Source organism: Capra hircus, chromosome 1 (genome assembly GCF_001704415.2).
Source record: "Capra hircus breed San Clemente chromosome 1, ASM170441v1, whole genome shotgun sequence".
Taxonomy (NCBI): Eukaryota; Metazoa; Chordata; class Mammalia; order Artiodactyla; family Bovidae; genus Capra; species Capra hircus.
Genome location: NC_030808.1, coordinates 75727999 through 75747637, shown reverse-complemented (window position 1 = coordinate 75747637; position 19639 = coordinate 75727999). Strand labels below are relative to the sequence as shown.

The 19639-nt window shown below is 38.7% G+C and overlaps 1 protein-coding gene and 1 non-coding gene across 3 annotated transcripts in view; both read left to right on the top strand.

The window, feature by feature from the left end:
• CCDC50 (coiled-coil domain containing 50) overlaps positions 1-19639 on the top strand; it is a 76139-nt gene that overhangs the window by 31290 nt on the left and 25210 nt on the right. For both annotated transcript variants that reach the window (XM_018046608.1, XM_018046607.1), the window contains exons 2-5: positions 1800-1862; positions 2703-2829; positions 6027-6117; positions 15745-15862. In XM_018046608.1, the coding sequence (XP_017902097.1) occupies positions 1800-1862; positions 2703-2829; positions 6027-6117; positions 15745-15862 (399 nt within the window). The remainder of the gene's footprint in view (positions 1-1799; positions 1863-2702; positions 2830-6026; positions 6118-15744; positions 15863-19639) is intronic.
• On the top strand, positions 18399-18470 carry TRNAY-GUA. The gene has a single exon. It is a non-coding gene; the product is annotated as a tRNA-Tyr (tRNA).

Below are 19639 nucleotides of genomic sequence, written 5' to 3'. Positions count from 1 at the left end.
ACTCCCAGCCCTGCCACCAACAGTCTGTGTATAAACCCTTAATAAGTCCTTTCTTCCTTGTGGGCCTCATTTCCTCACCTATTAAACAGAAGGTTTAACTAGCTCTTCTTAAAAGTAGATTCATTCTGTGAAATATGGGAGAACTTTGACCTGGCCTTCAGTTATTAAAATTTTATGAGAATATATCTGGTGTGAAAGAATAGGACTTTCTATTGAAATTGCTGGTTTTGAGGTTGTGTTTGAGCCAGGGGTCAGCAGGTGATATTTGGTTTAATATGTTGAGTCAGAAATGACTTCCATCATAAAGCCTTTTCAGAGTAATCTGATGTCTCCAAGCTCTGCCTACTTTTTTGTTTCATTATCTCTCAATGAGAGACAGGGCTGTGTGAATGTGAATGTAAATGTTCATAAGTGCTAAGAATGGCAAAGGAATATTTCTGCATTCTGTTTTAATTAAATGTCCTCACAGACAAAACCAGAGCTGCAGGAAAAAGTCTGTAAACTCTGGTAGAAGCCCTGGAGGACAGGTTCCTGAGTTCTACACATGGCAGGCATCTAAGGCTTTGGGAACTTTGCTCTTTAATGTGAGGTACATGTTTGGAACAGAATAAGGATATATCACCTAAGCCACACGTCCTTAAACAGAACAGCATTTTTCATAACAAGAGTCCTTCATGTGTATGTTTGCTTTAAGAAACAGTTTAAATTACAGTTTGGGTGGAATGAACCTTTAAGACCATCTCTTCCTATTGGTGTCTAAAAAAATAGTCCAGGAAATACTCTGCGTGGCTGTCCAGGTGGAGGCAGATAGTGGCAGATGCTTAGTTCCAAGGTTCCTACTGTCTTTTGGTTTGCGGATTCTTTTTAGGCAGCTCTACATTTAGAGAAACCTAGAGAACCAGTTCTAACTCATGGGTGAGAGTGTAGACCACTGAATGTGACTGCATTTTAAGTTGAGATATGCTCTTGCCTGAGGGGCTAATAAAGGTGTGTTTTTCCCTGAGAGGATCAGGATCAGTCTCTGGGAGAGGATCTGCGGCATAAGCTGTGTGTGTGTGTGCGCGCGCGCTCAAGTCTCTGGGAGAGGATCTGCTGAACCGCAGATGGCTGAGGCATAAGCTGTGTGTGTGTGTGTGTGTGTGTGTGTGTGTGTGTGTGTGTGTGTGTGCACTCACCTTCAGTTGTTCTGTCATGTCTGACTGTTTGTGATCCCATGGGTTGTATGTAGCCCGCCAGGCTTCTCTGTCCAGGGGATTTCCCAGGCAAGAGTACTGGAGTCGGTTGCCATTTCCTGCTCCAAGGGATCTTCCTGATCCAGGGATCAAACCCTCCTCTCTTGCATTTCCTGCATTGGCAGACAGGTTCTTTATCACTGTGTCACCTGGGATCACTGAGGCATAGGCCAGATTTCCTTTAATCCTTCTGACCATGGAAAAACCGGATTTTCCTCAGCTGCAATATGTAAAACATTCTTAACTCTTTCACTGTCACAGCAGCACTTGCCCTCCTGTATAGACATGGATTAGAATTTCTGGACCTCATCCTTAGGCCAGGGTCTCACTGTTATTTTGTTACTTTGTTGTACACCTGTACTTGGCATTGAGCAGATACCGTCTGGATTTGTGTGAATGAAGACTTTTTACCAACTAATTATTCCTCTGTACATTGCCAGTTACGAAGTTGATCATCCTGGAGTATTAGAATGGATTCTTTGAAGCCCTGAACAAAGCCTCTTTCTTTTTATGTTGAAGTGCTACTAATGAGCTTTCCTGTCTGCCCTTCTCCCTCGTGCTCTGCAGTGTGCCGAGATTTTGCTGTCCTGGAGGACCACTCCTTGGCCCACAGCCTGCAGGAACAAGAGAGTGAGTAATAGCCCCCTGCAAGCTCCTCCAGTTTTCTTTTTTAGTGGTAGCCTTGAGGCAGATTTCTTAGGGTGAGGCGGGGAGAAGAGAGAGTCATCAGAGTACACCACCCATCATCCCAAGGGATCTGTCTAGGCAGGTGACACCTCGGTGAAGAATGCACTTCTCGGTGTTTTGAAGAGAGACAGCTGCTGGGGATGAGAAGACCGTTGGGTGTATTGGAGGAAGAGAGGGACTTAAGCCATTTCCTTTGCTTTAATGCTATAGGAGGGATACAGTGGTTATATGGGGATCAGGAGTAGGTAGAAGGCTGGCATAAGAGTAGGGGTCCAAATACCTTTACCTAGATTGGTAAAGATACCAATTGGTAAAAATACCTATTGGTATCTAGATTGTAGGGTTTTCTGAATATTTATGTATATAATTATGAAAAGTAAATCTAAGTTATATGTGTTATACAAAAGTATATATATGTGAACTTTTAATTTGTGTGTCAGTATAAAAATCAAGTGTTGAAAAATGTAGTTTTCTAATGAAGTGGCAACTTGTGGAGCAGGAGGAGCACCGGCCCTGGCTTTAGATGGTTTGAGTAGAAGTTTAGGCATTGCCACTGCTGACCAAATACACATGGCTTAACCTTTCTGATTCTCTTTTTCTTTAATGAAAAGATGAGAATGCCAACTCCTATGCTGCATATTATGCAGCGTTACTGAGAGTATACGTGGCAATGATGGCTGTGAAGTTCTTTTTAATTGAAAGACTCTTCTTAAGTTTATTCTTAAAAGTTTGTTACGGATAAGCCAAAGCATTGTAATTCCTCTCTCCAATCTTTCTGTCCAGTTGAGCATCATTTGGCATCGAATGTTCAACGGAACCGTTTGGTCCAGCATGATCTGCAGGTGGCTAAGCAGCTTCAAGAGGAAGATCTGAAAGCCCAGGCTCAGCTGCAGAAGCGCTATAAAGACCTGTGAGGACTTGGGGAGTGGGAGAGCATTGTGCCAGGACTGGTTTTCAGGGAAGAGGACTTTCTGTCTGTCCCTTTGATTCCTTTCACTATTAGATTAGAAATCCTACAGTGATGATCCCATAGCTTTTTTTGATTTTAAAAAATTGTCTTTGTTGTTGGGATTCCTTTCTAGGTTTTGGGGCATGCAGTTTCTGGTAGGACTTAACACTTTTCACTGATGGCTTTGAGCCAGTTGGTCCAGCTCTGTGTCTCACTTTTCCTTAATTGTACACTGGGGAAATGATCTCTGTCTCCTCTGCCTCCTGTGGTTTTGGGGGGAATCTAGCAAAATACTGGATGTCACAGAACTTTCTGAAGTCTGCTGGGTTCCTTTACTATTTCCTAGTAATGTTTGTTGCTCTTATTTTCCTTGAACCCCTTACCTTTTGGGGGGAGGGGCATGCCACTTGACTTGTGGGATCTTAGTTCCTTGAGGGATCAAACCCATGCTATAGCAGTAAAAGTGCCAAGTTCTGACCACTAGACTGCCAGGGAAATCGAGAACCCCTTGCTCTTTATATAGAGGCAGAATCTTCTGGAAAGTTCTGAATTGTACCCTCCATTCTCTTCCTAACTTCAGTGTCTGACCAAAATTATTTCTCCATCTCCTCCTAAATAGAGAGATCGTGTCTAAGGTCTCTTCCATCATAAAGACTTTTTAAACTTCTTTTTTAATGTTTTGAAAGCTCACAGAATACATCTCTTCTTAGAGAGAGGTTCCTGTACTCCAATCTGTAGTGGTAGACTTAACTCCAGAATCGTTTTGAGGAGGAAGGAGTAAAGGAAGACGTGAAGGGACCCTTCTATTTACTTCGTTTGTCTTATTTAAATAAATGAGAGAGCCTATTACTTTTGCCATCTTTGAGGAAGGGTTTTTTCTCTTCTGTTATGTGCAGAGAGGACTTTATTCATTGTTTTATTCAGTTTTCTTATTTTGTTCATAAACATTCTTATTGGCTCTTGCTAAATAACCCTTTCAACCATGAAAGGCACCAGAGAACAGACATATGAATAAAACATAGCCATTGTTTTTAAGGGACTCAGGGAAAAAACTCTGAGCACTTGCCAAGGTGACATGCAAATTCATGAAGAATTCTGTATTTTTAAAACTAGATTAATAAATACTTTTTGGTAAGGTCAAAAAAGTGAGTGAATGAAAAGAGGGTATAGAAATAATAAATGAGTAGATTTTTATTTTCAGTTCTGTGGTTTGAATGGTTCAGAATCCTATAATATTATATCTGTAACATGAAGTCATTAAATCCCAAAACTTTTGTAGCTAATGAGACGACATGAAAGGGCATGATTCGCTGGTTAATAGTGGCAGGACCGGAAGTCAGGTCTCCAGGTATCTTGTCCAGTAATTTTCCTGCTAGTGACTAAAAAAGCTTGCCGTTTCCACTTCCGGCCTGCGCTCTCTCTCACGTGTTCCCTTCCCCCTTTCCTGTCCGATGTGCATGTTCTGCGTGTACGTACACATCCATGTATGTGCACCCGTCTACTTTCATCTCCAACTGTCTATTTCCAAACATGTTGAAAAGGACCATTTCCTTATACAAACAAGTATAGTGTTCATCCCCTCACTTTTGTTAGAATAGAATGTGGGAATTTCTGTTCCTCCAGAGAAGTTAGGATATTACCGCCACCCCACCCCCAATACTTTTCAGGTACAAAAGGCTGCTTTCAAACAGGGAGTATACAACCAAGACTAGATTCGTTGATACTCTTAAGTTCACCTGGCAGGGCAAGAATCAAAGGGAATACCGGTTTAGCAAGTGAACTGCTTGTATAAGCCACAACTGTAGTTTTGTTCCAGCATCTTTTACATAATAAGCTCTAAGCATATGTATATCTCTTTAGATAACAACTAAAGGTTGTAAGGGCCATGTAAACAGTGGCTCCCCAGCAGTATCACACTTCTATAATAGAGTTAAAAGCTGCCTGTTAACTTTTCCTGGGTTCAGGAAGATCCCCTGGAGGAGGTCATGGCTACCCAGTCCAGTATTCTTGCCTGTAGAATCCCATGGACAGAGGAGCCTGGTGGGCTACATTTCATAGGGTTGCAAAGAGTTGGACACAACTAATGCAACTTAGTCTAGTTTGACTGTTCCTGAAACCAAAAGACCATCTTCGTGATATCCAAACCCCATTTCTTGATGAAACTGCTATTCATTTGTGCTGTTTGAAAGGACGTGTTTCTCCCCACAAAATGATGTGTCTGGTTTCTCCCACCAAAGTATATTGTGGGGTTCTGAGCACAGGACGGAGATTTATTTAGTTTTGTGTCCTCAGTGTTGAGCATGGTGCTTGGATGACAGCACATGTTGTGTGAGTCTTTTTTGAATGCACGAATGCCAATACAAAACAAAACTATGGTAGCAGCAGTATTACAGCCTTTGGTTGCCTTAGTGGCCTGAGTGTTAAGAAAACTGACATCAGCCACAGAGGTTTCTCCTGGCACCTGAAGCTGTGGAATATACATCCACCTCCCCATTTTTAAAGTTTTATTGAAACTGGAAAAAACGTACTTAATTAAAAATTTATAAAAATTGTTTTGAAGTCATACCACCACCTCTAAGTGACCACAGTATTACTGACATTTTAGTGAATTCACTCTTTGTTTATGTGTACTTTGTGCATACTTGGATATTTGTGGATCTTATTCTCATAGTGTACATCTCCTTTGCAGAATCTTGAGGGACTGTGGTGGTGGTTTAGTCGCTAAGTCATGTCTGACTCTTGGCAAGCCCACAGACTGTAGTCTTCTAGGCTCCTTTGTCCATAGAGTTCTCCAGGCAGGAATGCTGAAATGGGTTGCCATTTCTTTCTCTAGGGGATCTTCCTGACCCAGGAATTAAACCTGGGATATGATCATACAGAAAAGGCCTGGAGCTTTCCATTATAGTATCCAGGGACCACATTCTGATCCTACCACTTATTTTCTCTGTGACCTTAGGGAAGTGATTTTACTACTCTGGGCCTCAAGTTTTTCTAGCTATAGGATGTGACGGTATTGACCTCTTTGCATCATTATTGTAAGAATTAAGTGAGATAAAAATATGCCCTGGCTCATAGTGAGTATTCAGTAAATTGTGTTGTGGTTTGAAAAATCATTCCTTGTGTTTTCCATTCATGTTGTTTTTTCCTTTGTTTCTTAGTGAACAGCAAGACTGTGAAATTGCTCAGGAGATTCAGGAGAAGCTGGCTATTGAGGCAGAGAGACGACGCATTCAGGAGAAGAAGGATGAGGTACAACTTGTTTAATGCCCCTCCACCCCGTGGAGGAGGGCTGCTCAGCTCTGACTCTCTGTATTCACAGGCTTAGTGTAGGGTTGCTGGGTGGGCAGGAGAGCTTTCCCTTTTTGGGGGTGCATAGTCTAAGTGTTGCCCTGTCCATGGACCACCGTTTATTGTCCTTTGGTCATTGTTTAAGTGGTAAAATCTTAAAAGATGATAATGGTTACTTTGACAAAAAGTGTGGATTCACTTCTGCAGGGCTGCCTTAACAAATCACTGCAAACATGGTGGCGTAAAACAATAAAACTTGATTCTCTCACAGTTCCGAAGGTTGCACACTGAAATTAAGGTGTTGGCAGGGCAATGCTACCTACTAGCAGAGATCCCTTCTTTGCCTCCTCGTAGCTTCTGGTGGCTCTTGGCAGTCTGCATTCCTTGCCTTGTGGTTGCATCATAGCAGTCTTTACCTTTGTTGTCACATGGCTTTCTTCCCTGTATCTTTTTGTCCTTGCATCTTCTTGTAAGGACACCAGTCATTGGATTGAGGGCCCACCCTAATAGAGGATGATCTTCTCTTAAATAATTCTATCTGAAAGACCCTATTTTTAAATAAGGTCATGTTTTGAAGTTCTTGATATAAATGAATTTTTAAGAGGTAATTCAGCTCCATACAAGATATCTGTCTATGGGTTATTCCCACAACTTTAGGGAGAGCAAACCTTGAATGTGGCCTGAAGAGGAGTCCTGGACTGGTCTTTGCTCTCCCTCTCTTTTGTTAGTGGGTTCACTTTCCTATCATACCCTGCCTCAAAACAGTGATCCATTTAATTCTGTATATATATTTTAAATTGTATTGTTTTTTAAGCTGAAAATGACTAAAATTAGCAGTAGTATATGGTTTGTGAAAAGGCTTGAATTTGTACTTACTGATCATTGCTTTTGTGTTACGTTTTCAGCATTTCTTACAAACAATTCCTTTTTCATTGTGTTGACTCTGTGTCTGGTTTTTTAATACCTATTCTCCTATTCTTGGCCCTTGTCTTATAATAAAGAAAAAAATGATTATCATTTTTAATATTAGAATGACCATATGATATTTTGTGTACTGAGAAATTTTGTGTACTCTCCTGGGCACACTGGCACATACAATCACCCTATTAAACAGATATTTCAGGGTTATCAGTGAACCAGCCTGCATCTTCTCTTTCTCCTGCTGAGCCACTCTGTTCCTCTGGAACTCCTTGTTCAATGCCAGGCGAGTGTGAGACACCTGGTGTGAGTGTATTTAGCTCTTTCTTTAAGAAACAAACCATGATTATGTGATGATCAGAATTGTAAGTAAGAAAGAGGGATTCCTTTTCATCCTTCTGTTGTCAACACAGGAGCTCTTTCTTACTGCAGGATGTGTTGCTTCTCTATAGTCAAGACTTCCTTGGAGATGAGTCTGGAAGCTGAAAGAAGTGATTATGTTTTATAGACAGGAAAGCTTCTATTTTAAAAATCACAGAGTAATGAAGTTGGCTTCTTATAAATGCTCCTGGTGTCCTGTAATATTTTTTCTTTCCGTTCAGGGGAAAGCAGTATTAGGGAAAACAGATGCCTGTGGAATCTAAATAGCAATCACAATAAATAATCTCATTGTTACACTATATAAAGTATGCAGTGTTGTGAATAACTGCATTTCTCAGATGAAGAAATTAAGTCTTAAAGAAGTATATGAATGACTGGTCCCCGGCTATAGTAAGATGCCAGGGAAATGTCTCTGCAGTTCTGAACTATAGTAAGATGCCAGAGAAATGTCTCTGCGGTTCTGACTGCCTCTGACTTGGGTATACTGTGACACAGCATAGAGCATGTAAACTATGGAGTTTGAATCGTCTGTTTAACTTTTAGCTGAGACTTTCATCATCTCAGTTAGCCATGTAGACCCTCAGGTTCCAAACTGAAGAAGTTATGATAACTACGTTACCCTAAAGGGCTGCTGTGAAGTTTAAAATCATGTATTTAAGGTCTCTGCTACATATTAAGTTAATAGTTGTTCTTTCCTCTTTGCTTTCTCGCCAGGTGTTTGCCCCACCATTCTCCCTTTGTAGCAACTCTGATTTCTCTAATAGAGAGATATGTGCTGAATTAATAGGTGGGGGTGAAATAAGCAGAGTTAAGTGTATTCCGATATGGTGTGATTTGAGGAATCTTTAGGCGTTTTCTTGCCTTTACAGGCCTCCTATTACCTCCACTACTGTTTGACCTACTGAAATGTTTCCCCTTGCCCAGTGCATTGGAGAGATGAGATGAGAAATCTAGTTGTGGAGGTTTAATGAGACTAGCCTTTAAAAACTCAAGACTTTTTTTTTTTCCAGACATTTTTGAGTTTCACTGATGCCTTAGTTTAGAATATGGCTGTCCTGTCAAGAAGTTCTTTAATTGTAGAAAAATGTGATTTCCAGCTGACTAGACTGTTTTAATATTAAATAAAATTTGCATTAAGTTTGATGTTGAAGGATGTATGATGATGCTTATTTGTTTAATTTAGTCCAAGGCGCCTCATAGGGGAGACTGAAACAACAGTGCTAATTTTTCTGGCCAACTTTGCATTGCCTGTTACTCGTCAACTGTCCGGATTCTTTTTTATTTTTGCTATATTTTCCCTCTTTCTGTGCTCTTCTGCTTCCTTGTAGAGTCTGCTTAACTAATAAGTTCTTATCCAGCAGCAGGGCTGTGGAAAACTCCTCTCTGGATTTTCATCCAGATCTCTTTTTATAGATTTTTGGAGTTAACTCTCTTTTGTAGCTTATAATCATCCAGAACAACCCGATGTAGAACTCAAGATTCTTTCCTCTTGGGATAGATACTTTTTTTCTGAACAACATTGTTCATGAGAAGTAGAGTTATATGACTTTCTGTGGGTGAATTAGCATGTCTAACTTTGTGGTATAATTTTATTGTGTTTTTTAACAGAGCACAAATGTAGGCAGGTAGCATTTCCACTGGGGAGACAGATGTAGAAGAGTTTAAAAAGATCTGTACTCTTACCACCATGTGGCTTCTTCCCTTCCCTCTTTTTCCTCTTTCCCTCCTTCCTGTCTTCCTTGCTTTTTTTTTTTTTTAAACTCTTACATGGTGTCTTGAATATCGTAGTAGTAGCGTTTCTTTCGTGGCGCCCTATTGAAGGCACATGTAGCCTTTGGCAATCCTGGACTGAGTTTATGGGAGTACTTACGTCATAATCACATGAGTTTGTGGTTAATATGGGTGGACAAATTTTATTGGGATCTTTCTCTTTGGTCACAGGTTTAGCATTTGTCAATATTGTTTAATGAAGCCAAGAAATGTGTTTTTAGTTGATTTAATTTAGTTATTCTTAAATAACTAAAAAAATAAATAACTTAAAACTCTTAAATAGCTAAAGACAGTTCCAGAAAAACATCTACTTTTGCTTTATTGACTATGCCAAAGTCTTTGACTCTGTGTATCACAACGAACTCTGGAAAATTCTGAAAGAGATGGGACTATCAGACCACCTGACCGGCCTCCTGAGAAATCTATATGCAGTTAGAACTGGACATGGAACAACAGGTTGGTTCTAAATCAGGAAAGGAGTACGTCAAGGCTGTGTATTGTCACCCTGCTCATTTAACTTAAATGCAGAGTACATCATGCAAAATGCTGGGCTGGATGAAGCACAAGCTGGAATCAAGATTGCCAGGAGAAATATCAATAACGTCATATACTCAGATGACACCACCCTTATGGCAGAAAGTGAAGAAGAAATAAGAGCCTCTTGATGAAAGTGAAAGAGGAGAGTGAAAAAGTTGACTTAAAACTCAACATTCAGAAAACTAAGATTATAGTATCTGGTCTTAGTACTTCATGGCAAATAGATGGGGAAACAATAGAAACAGAGAGACTTTATTTTTGGGGCTCCAGAATCACTACAGATGGTGACTGCAGCCATGAAATTAAAAGATGCTTGTTCCTTGGAAGAAAAGATAAGACTAACCTAGACAGCATATTAAGACAGCATATTAAAAAGCAGAGACATTACTTTTCCAACAAATGTCTGTCAAGTCAAAGCTGTGGTTTTTCCATTAGTCATGTATGGATGTGAGAGTTGGGCTATAATGAAAGCTGAGCGCCAAAGAATTGATGCTTTTGAACCATGGTGTTGGAGAAGACTCTTGAGAGTCCCTTGGACTGCAAGGAGATCCAACCAGTCCATCCTAAAGGAAATCAGTCCTGGATATTCATTGGAAGGACTGATGTTGAAGCTGAAGCTCCAATACTTTGGCCACCTGATGTGAAGAACCAACTCATTAGAAAAGACCCTGATACTGGGAATGATTGAAGGCGGGAGGAGAAGGGGATGACAGAAGATGAGATGATTGGGTGACATCACCGACTCGATGGACATGAGTTTGAGTAAGCTCCAGGAGTTGGTGATGGACAGGGAAGCCTGGCGTGCTGCAGTCCATGGGGTCACAAAGAGTTGGATGTGACTGAACTGATCTGAATTTATTCTTAAATAAAGCTCTTAACTACTTTGTGTATATGTGAATATTGATTTACATATGTGCCTTTGAACCTAGGTACAAATATGTGTGAATGTGAAACTATTTTAGGGAAAGCCTATTTTTTTTTCTTAAATAAATAGTATCTTGGCCAACCATGTAACAAAAAATCTGTGGCACTAATCCAACAATTTGGAGCCATTTATAATGTGAACTATTCAGGGATAAACATAGTAACCACTTTACATTAAAAATTAATCTAGTGTGAGCCATGGTACTTTTTCATAGCATTCTTAATGTGATTAGAAATTCATGGTCTAAAAATATATCTATGTAAATTGGTAATATCTAGAAAATATCTCAGGTAGTAATAATTTAAACTACATAATTTTTTTCCCTATGTTATGGCACTTTAAAAATAAGTTTACACATATATAGCCAGACGGGGAGTGAGTGGGAGGCCTCTGGTAGATAAAATTATTCTCTCCTTTTATCCTAGTTATATTGGTGTTTTTACAGCCATGAATTTGGTACTGTCTGTTCTTCTGGTCTTACAGAGTAACCCTTTTGGGATTATACCTGATTTGCATTTCCTACTGAGTTAGATGTTAATACAGTAATTGCTAGGTAATAAAAAAGTTTAGCAATCTAATGGAATGGATTTCCTTTTTTTAACTTTTCTGATAGTCATTTGACAGTCACATTTTCACATCTCCCTTAGATTGTCTTTGTACCCAAGATTTTCTCATTTTGAATCCCCCTACTATTAGGATAGTGGTGAAAACTTTAAGGGAGAAGTAACCCTGATATAAAATTGTATAAACCATAAAAGTACCCAAAGGGATCCAACAGTTTAGTAATTTGTCTTCTACTTAAGAAAGTTGCATGGGGCTCCTCTGCACCTTACCGTGTGAATGTCTGTCTTAGAGCACTCATCTTTGCATGTCTTATATTATGTTAATCATTTTGCTTCTAGCACTTAAATGGATAAGAACATTAATAATGACCATGTATCTTATTTCTCTGTAGGAGGTCTCTAGCAGAATATGTGAGCCATTGAAAGGAATCAGTGAATCTTTTTTTCTTGACATAGCATTCCTGTAGCATTCCAGGAATCCTTAACTCTGCCTTTACTTATGCTCACAGCTTCCCATTTTCCAGAGATGAGTGTTATTTAAATAAGTGTGTTTACTTAGTCTTCTGTGGGAGGAGAGGAGGGAGGCTTAAGAGGGAGTGGATATATGTATAATGATGACTGATTAGTCGTATGGCAGAAGCCAGCACAGCATTGTAAAGTAATTTTCCTCCAACTAAAAAATAAATTAAAAAAAGAGAAAGTCTTCTGCACAACAGTTATTTCTCATATTAACCCAAAGTAAGTCTACCAGATTAATATTATTAATTAAAAAAATAATTGAATGTGATTTCAGAAGGATTTTGGAGTTCTTTTAGATTTGTTTTTTCCCCAAGTTATATTTTGTCAAACACTAATTTAGTAGGGTTTATATATGTGTATGTATTTTATGTAACAAAAAGACCTCTGTCACAAAATAAATTTGGAAATTCCAGGGTTGCAAAAAGATAACATTACTTTTCTTTCATTAGGATGTTAACATGAGCCAATGTGTTTAAAGAATTAGATATAATACATGTTTTCTGGTTTGTTTTTTTTTTTGGTAAATCTTTGATACCCGTGTTCTCAGAAACAGCTTGGGAAATGCTGTTGTAGACTAACCTTTAACAGGAAGGAAGCAGAGGATCAAGGAGGTTGTTTATGTCAGGGGTGACTAAGCTGCATCCAAGCATGGTGACTAATAATTGCTGTCTTTAGCTTGTTTCAGGGGAGTTGTTTTGTTTTTTTGAAATCACCTAACTAAACCTACTCTGCAGTAATGTTGGAAAGCAGGGAAGAGAGCTGACTTGGCTGAGCCGTGGTTTATAGTATAGCAGCAGATTTGCGTTGAAATCCTTTTTCCTTTCCCACCTCAAGTACAGCTAGCTGTTCTTACTCTTCTCAGCCGGAAGAAGCTTACTCAAAAAAAAGGAGTTGAGATGTTAAAAGAACAAAGGTTTGGGTGCTGAGATGCATGACACATTGTGATTATTATTTTTCTACTTGGTTAAAAGCACTCTTTTTGACCAGCTAATACATTCTACAAAACGGGTATCACTTTGCTTCTCTTTGGTTCATTTTTGGCTCTTCACATTGAGAAAGTGCCCTATTACTAGGTATGTATTAGGAATAAATTTGATAGCAGGAAAGCAATTATAAAGTCCCTGGAGGGCAGTTTAATAATTTTGGCTGGCAGTTGGACCTGGTGGTTTTCCTTTATATTTTTATTCAGTTACATAAAGGGGGACTTTTTGTTTTCAGTAAAACAAACCCCTTAAGAAAATGCAGAGTTGGGTGTTCAGTCAGCATGACAGTTGAGGGAAGTGTTTACATTTTCTTCCTGCTTTCCTAGTAAGATGTGTATGGATTTAGGAAATTCTGAAGTAGACATTAGTGTGAGGAGAATAAATTATCTTGTCACACCCCTCCCTAACTGATTACTATATTGCTTTGTAACGCATCAATGTAATGAACCTGGCACAGAGGAGGGCACCCAGTAACATTTCCAGAATTATTACAATGTGTACTGGGATGTTAAGACATTTGTCTTTTAAGGTTCACTAGTTCAGACTCCTCATTTTATAAAGAATTCAGGCCCAAAGAGATTCATTTTAATAGTTAATGTTTTTCTTCCAATGTCTCTGAAGCATCTCTGACTTGAACTGCTGCTACTGCTAAGTCACTTCAGTCGTGTCCGACTCTGTGTGACCCCATAGACGGCAGCCCACCAGGCTCCCCCATCCCTGGGATTCTCCAGGCAAGAACACCGGAGTGGGTTGCCATTTCCTTCTCCAGTACATGAAAGTGAAAAGTAAAAGTGAAGTCGCTCAGTTGTGTCTGACTCTTCACAACCCCATGGACTGCAGCCTATCAGGCTCCTCCATCCATGGGATTTTCCAGGCAAGAGTACTGGAGTGGGGTGCCATTGCCTTCTCCTGGAACTTATCAGATATATGTATGTATTTACACAGTTTCATGAGAAATTTCCAGCATCGAAGTCAGTTACAGAATATATGTTAATAACAAAAATTTGAATTTAGGCCTATTTCGTGAACATTAGAAGCCACGTACATGGATGTGTGTGTCCTTACACGCGTGCTCAGTCACTCAGCCGACTTGTGTCCGACTCTTTACAATCCCATAGTTTGTAGCCCACCAGGCTCCTCTCTCCATGGCATTTTCCAGGCAAGAGTACTGGAGTGGGGTGCCATTTCTTCCTCTAAGGGATCTTCCTGACCCGGGGATGGAAGCCAAGTGTCCTGCATCTCTTGCATTGGCGGGTGGATTTTTTACTGCTGAGCCACCTGGGAAGCCCTCCAAGTATACTGATAACCTCTGCTAATTCATCTAGCCTCAGCATCCAACTTATTTCTACACTGATAGAAGAGAAATTAAGTCATTCAGATGAATTTTATTTGCCTTGAAGTCTTAGTATATTCTTCATTTGACTTATTCAGAAAAATACAGAAAGAATGGTGATTAATTCTTACCTCAGAAGTAAGCCCCTCAGAACTGCCTGTGATTTTTATTACCATTTGTATCAGTGAGTACGGTTGCTATATTTGTAAGATCTTTAAGAATCTAGTAACATCTAGGGATCTTCTTTTTTTTTAAAGTGTACATAAACAAAGTTTATGTGCTATTTTATTGGGCCTTTTATAGAAATAATCTTTAAGTTCCAAACTCTATCTCCAGCTCAAAATCTTTAGGAACTTTTCATCCCTTACATTATAGACTCCAGACAGGGAGGAGGGAGGGGGTTCAGGATGGGGAACATGTGTATACCTGTGGCGGATTCATGTCGATGTATGGCAAAACCAATACAATATTGTAAAGTAATTAACCTCCAATTAAATAAATTTATATTTTAAAAAATTGACTATAAAGAGTGCCTAGCATCCAGCCTCTGTCTGTTAAACCTCATCTTTCTCTAACACCCCACGTCCTATTGGTTGTTTTCTAGAGTGATGTCCATTAAAATATTTATCACTTTGCTGGTGTTGTTCTCAGCAAAGAATATCTTCCCTTGCCTGCTGGAATCCAGTTCTTTGTTTAAAACCTAATATTAATGTAAAGCCTTGAACCAATTCATATAAGCAGAAGTAGTATTCCCTTTTTTGTGCACTCATAGGCATTTTCCCCCCTTTTTTTTGAGACATTTACAGTTTGATTGTGTTATAGTTATTTGTGTATTGCTTGTTTTCAAAGTGGGGTGGTGATTTTTTAGGGGATGAAATCAGAATGTTATTTGCCACTCAGCAGCTGCTGAAAACTTGCCTGGAGATGGAACATAGGGGAGACAGGAGGAGGACTGTCTTCTGTTTATTTTTTAGTTAAGACAGCTATCCTCTATCGCAAAGCTAAATCACAATCAGCTGAAAGATTCTTTAAAAAACTTTTTTTTAATGAAATGAAATCACTGTATATATGCATTACTATATATAAAATAAACAGCTAATGGGAAGTTGCTGTATAAAACAGGGAGCTCAGTGTAGTGCTCTGTGACAACCTAGAGGGGTGGGGAGGAGGTTCAAGAGTGAGGGGACATAGATATGCTTGTGGCTGATTCATGTTATTTTATGGCAAAAACCAGTACAATATTGTAAAGCAATTATCCTCCAATTTAAAATAAATTTTAAAAAAGGTTATAGATTATGACAGTCTTCCTCATTCAGACTTAGTGAATCATCATCTTGGAAAAAGGGCCCATAAATATGTGTTTTAAAAATTCTGTTCCATAACCAGTTTTAGGAATATTATATTTGAACATCTTCAGGTTGAGTTAGATTTAAATTTAGTTAAAAAACCTTTCTCCCTCATCTGTATCTTATGCGCTTCCTGTTGAGCAGTCGTCTTTGACATTTGGACAGGGTGAGCATAATACCGGAAGGTCTGGAAAACCATAGGCAGAGCCGCGAAAGCCTGGGAGTGGAATGTCAAACCACTGACCGGTAGGGTTGCTGTGTGGCATCTCTTCTTTCTCTGAAGTATTTACTTTTCTTCTCTCTGTATTTGCAGGACATTGCTCGACTCTTGCAAGAAAAGGAGTTACAGGAAGAGAAAAAGCGAAAGAAACACTTTCCAGAGTCTTCTGGAGTCAGTGCTTATGGTGATAGTTACTATTATGAAGATGGAGGTAACAGTTCCTGTCTTTAGACTCAGTTGCAAGACACCCTTTAAATTTGTCTGTAAAGTGACTCTAGGGCCCATTTGGATTTGTGGTGAAATTTTATCTTATCTAATGAATCCATCTGTTCTTTAGATGGATGACTAGAGTCATTTTTATGGCTGTAAAATGTGAATATAGTTTAGCAAAATCTGACATGTGTTCTTTTGCACTGTTGCTACTTAGAATGTTACATTACATTCTAAGCACATAAACTAGGGTACGGAAAAATGGCAGAGGAGTCTCTGCCTCAAGGAAGTCTGGGCAATACTGTTTGAAGCCTCGAAGTAGCATAAATGATAAAGGAGGTGCAGCATTTATAGATTACTGGATACCAGAGCTTTTTTCCCATGCCTCTTATCTTTTAAACCTAGGCCAATGGATCATCCTGCTGGAGACAAAATTGAATATTATGATTTTCTGTTGAGTGTTTGCTTTTGATGCTTCTTTGCTATTTCTACCATATAGAAAGTTCTCTAGAGACCCCTTCTCTAGTGCTTGCTTCTGCAGTGTGGTGGTGATGTGCTGGTAGTAGCGCTTGTGGTAATGGTGATTCTTTATCTTAAAAGTGTGTTGGGAAATGAGTATTTGCAAGTATTATTTACTTCTTTTTAAAGACATGTCAAAGGAAGGATATCTCGTATAGTTTTAGTGTCAGCGTTTAACTGTAGTTCAGCTTGGAGACCATGTGCTGTGCTGTACCGAGTCTCTCAGTCGCATCTGACTCTGTGGCCCCATGAACTGTAGCCTGCCAGGCGCCTGGGGATTCTCCAGTCAAGAATACTATAGTGGGTCACCGTGCCCTTCTCCAGGGGATCTTCCCAATCCAGGGATCAAACCCAGGTCTCCCGCATTGCAAGTGGATTTTTACGCTCTGAACCAACTTGGCTTCTGTGGTAGCTCAGTTGGAGACCATACTTAGGATACCAAATACCAACCAAATAACATCTAAAGGCAGCTTCTAGAGAGTAAAGATTTTAAGATGAGTAATCCCCAAGGCCCCTGAAACTTAATTGTCTGTTGCTTTTCTATAGTATCATAAAACGTAAGTAGGTATTTTTCTTTGGTGAGTAGAATGGAAAGTATGTGTATGTAGATAATAGGACTATTATAGTTGAGTCTTCCAGTCACATTGTTCCAAATCTTTCAAAATGAGTAGAGCTCAACTCTTAGTAAGCAGACTGAGCTCAACACTTAGTAAGCAGACTGATTCTCTACTTGTGGCTTGGTGTGTTCTTCCACATGTGAAATGCTCAACTCTTTTTTTGATAGCCATTTTCCTTTTCTGGGTTTTTTAATAAAATCATGTGATATTATCATTCAAGAAGAAAAACTGCCAGTATTTTTCTCTACTAGAGATCAAAAGGTAAAGAGTTACTCATCAGCTTTAAAATCTTAAGAGATATGATCTGGTGTGTTTTTGGTTTTTTTTGCCAGAAGGCACGTTCATTGCAGATAAAAATATAACCATTCTAAACTTGAATCTAAAAACATTAGGTTGGTAAATAAGTACACGAAAGTACTGATTTTAGCAATCCTCTTTTAAAACCTTACAGTTACTTGAATTGGGAGTCAAACCTGGTGGTTTTGACCAGAGTATTGTCATTGTGATTTATCTCTGTAGACTGTGTTAACAATTCAGTAGATTTTCAGGGACACCTAAATTTTAAAGAAATTTGTATTTAGTGCTTTTGTAAAGTTACGGAGAATGCTGTATGTGCTTTTCTTGGAGTTGGGGCGGGGGATTGGGAATAGGATCTAGGGGTCTCCTGAGTGTGTACTTGTAAAGTACTGTTGGAATTTCTCCTCAGTTGTGTTGTTGCTGGGAGATGATACGTTGCTGAACATGTGATCTTCGTTTCTATGCCTTTGAGTTAGACCAGGGTGAATTCCACAGAAACCACATTGTAGTCCAGCTGACATTTACAAAGCAGCTGTATGTTCTTTGCAGTGGTCCTTTCCCAACACATAAGGGATATTCTTGAATTGTACTTTTCTGCCTTTGCGTGCAATATAATTTTTGTCTGTCTTACATAATAATCACAGCGAATCATATGGAAGTGGTCGCTTTAGCTTTAATTTTACTTAAACTTTAATAAATTAATCTTTAAAAAGTAATCATTTATAGATTTTCTACAAATTTGGAATTATCCAAAACTCCTGTCAGATTTATATCAACTGAAATTGTAGATCTTATTTATGAATCCATGTTTCTCTTTCAAAGCCACTCAGCTGTATGGCTGGCATATTAGAGATTTTTTTTTAAGTCATTGTCTTTGGAGTCATTAGACCTTGATTCAAGTTACATCCCTTTCTTAGAAAAATTGTAATATTAAGTAAGTTATCCACTATAATCACTGTAATCCTGTTTCTCATTTGTAAAATGGAGATTCTAAAAATATATCCTTCACATGGATGTTGAAAAGATTAAACAATAGAATTTTTGTGAAGACTTATTAAACTTTAAAGTACTATTATTTGTACATATATTAATGTAAAGTGGACTTCCCTGGTGGCTCAGATGGTAAAGCGTCTGCCTGTAATGCAGGAGACCCAGGTTCGATCCCTGGATTGGGAATATTCTCTGGAGAAGGAAATGGCAACCCATTGCAGTACTCTTGCCTGGAAAATCCCATGGATGGAGGAGCATGGTAGGCTACAGTCCATGGGGTCACAAAGAGTCGGACACGACTGAATGACTTCACATTTCACTTTAATATGTGTATTAAATAATATTTGGTCTGTTTAAACAAAAATCATTTTATTTTGAAAGACAAACATGGAAGAATACAAAATGTTTGCAAATATATGTGTATGTGTGTGTGTATATATATATATATATATACACATGCATACATATATATATGTATACGTATATACATATGTATGTATTGCCTATAAGGAAGTTAATTATATTTGCCAAATAACTTGGTCTCAAGAAATATAGAAGTCTCAATCCTTAAATGGACAGGGTTTTAAAGGATTCAAACATTCCTCCATCCGTGTCTTCTTTTTTGCCCCAGGTTTAAAGATATCACAAGTGATCACAATAAATATTTTTCCCTATCAACTCTATGAAAATGTAGTAATAGCCCAGTTCTAATTCTTGCAACACACTTCCCTAAAGTACAACTGTTAATATCTGTTAACATATTAAAAGAAGTAAAAATAAAACAATCATGACTTCGCAAGTCCATGTGAAAAACAAAACCTTTCTTTTCTCTGTTTGGGTTTTATAGGCAGGCTTCACTCCTGCAGTTTTCTGTGGGAACGTTGGTATTAACACTAAACCATTGTTTCCTCCTTGTGATCATCGTTTAAGTAGCTGGTCAGTATTATGTTAATTCACAGCAGTAGTAAATAGATTCTTTCTCAGTTGTCAAGATACACGTAAAATAATAGTTTGCGTAAAGCATACTTTTTTATTACAGAGAGGAATTGTTCTGTTTCACTTTTGCTTTATGTAAAAAATAAATTCTATCGTAAATTATGAAGAAAAATACCTCTACAGACTTTTTAGAAGACAGGTTTTAATTTAGACATCGTCTTTGAAGCAAATGTTCTTTTCTTCTGGAAAGCTCAGGAAGAAACCATTTAGAGTTTTGAGTGCAAGCTTTTTTGGCATCATTGATGCATTTAACACATATCTATATCTCCCCTTCCTGAATTCCCTCACTAGATTAACAATAATAAACATTAACAAAAGCAAAGAGCCCAAAACCAAACCAAACAAACAAGGAAACCCTG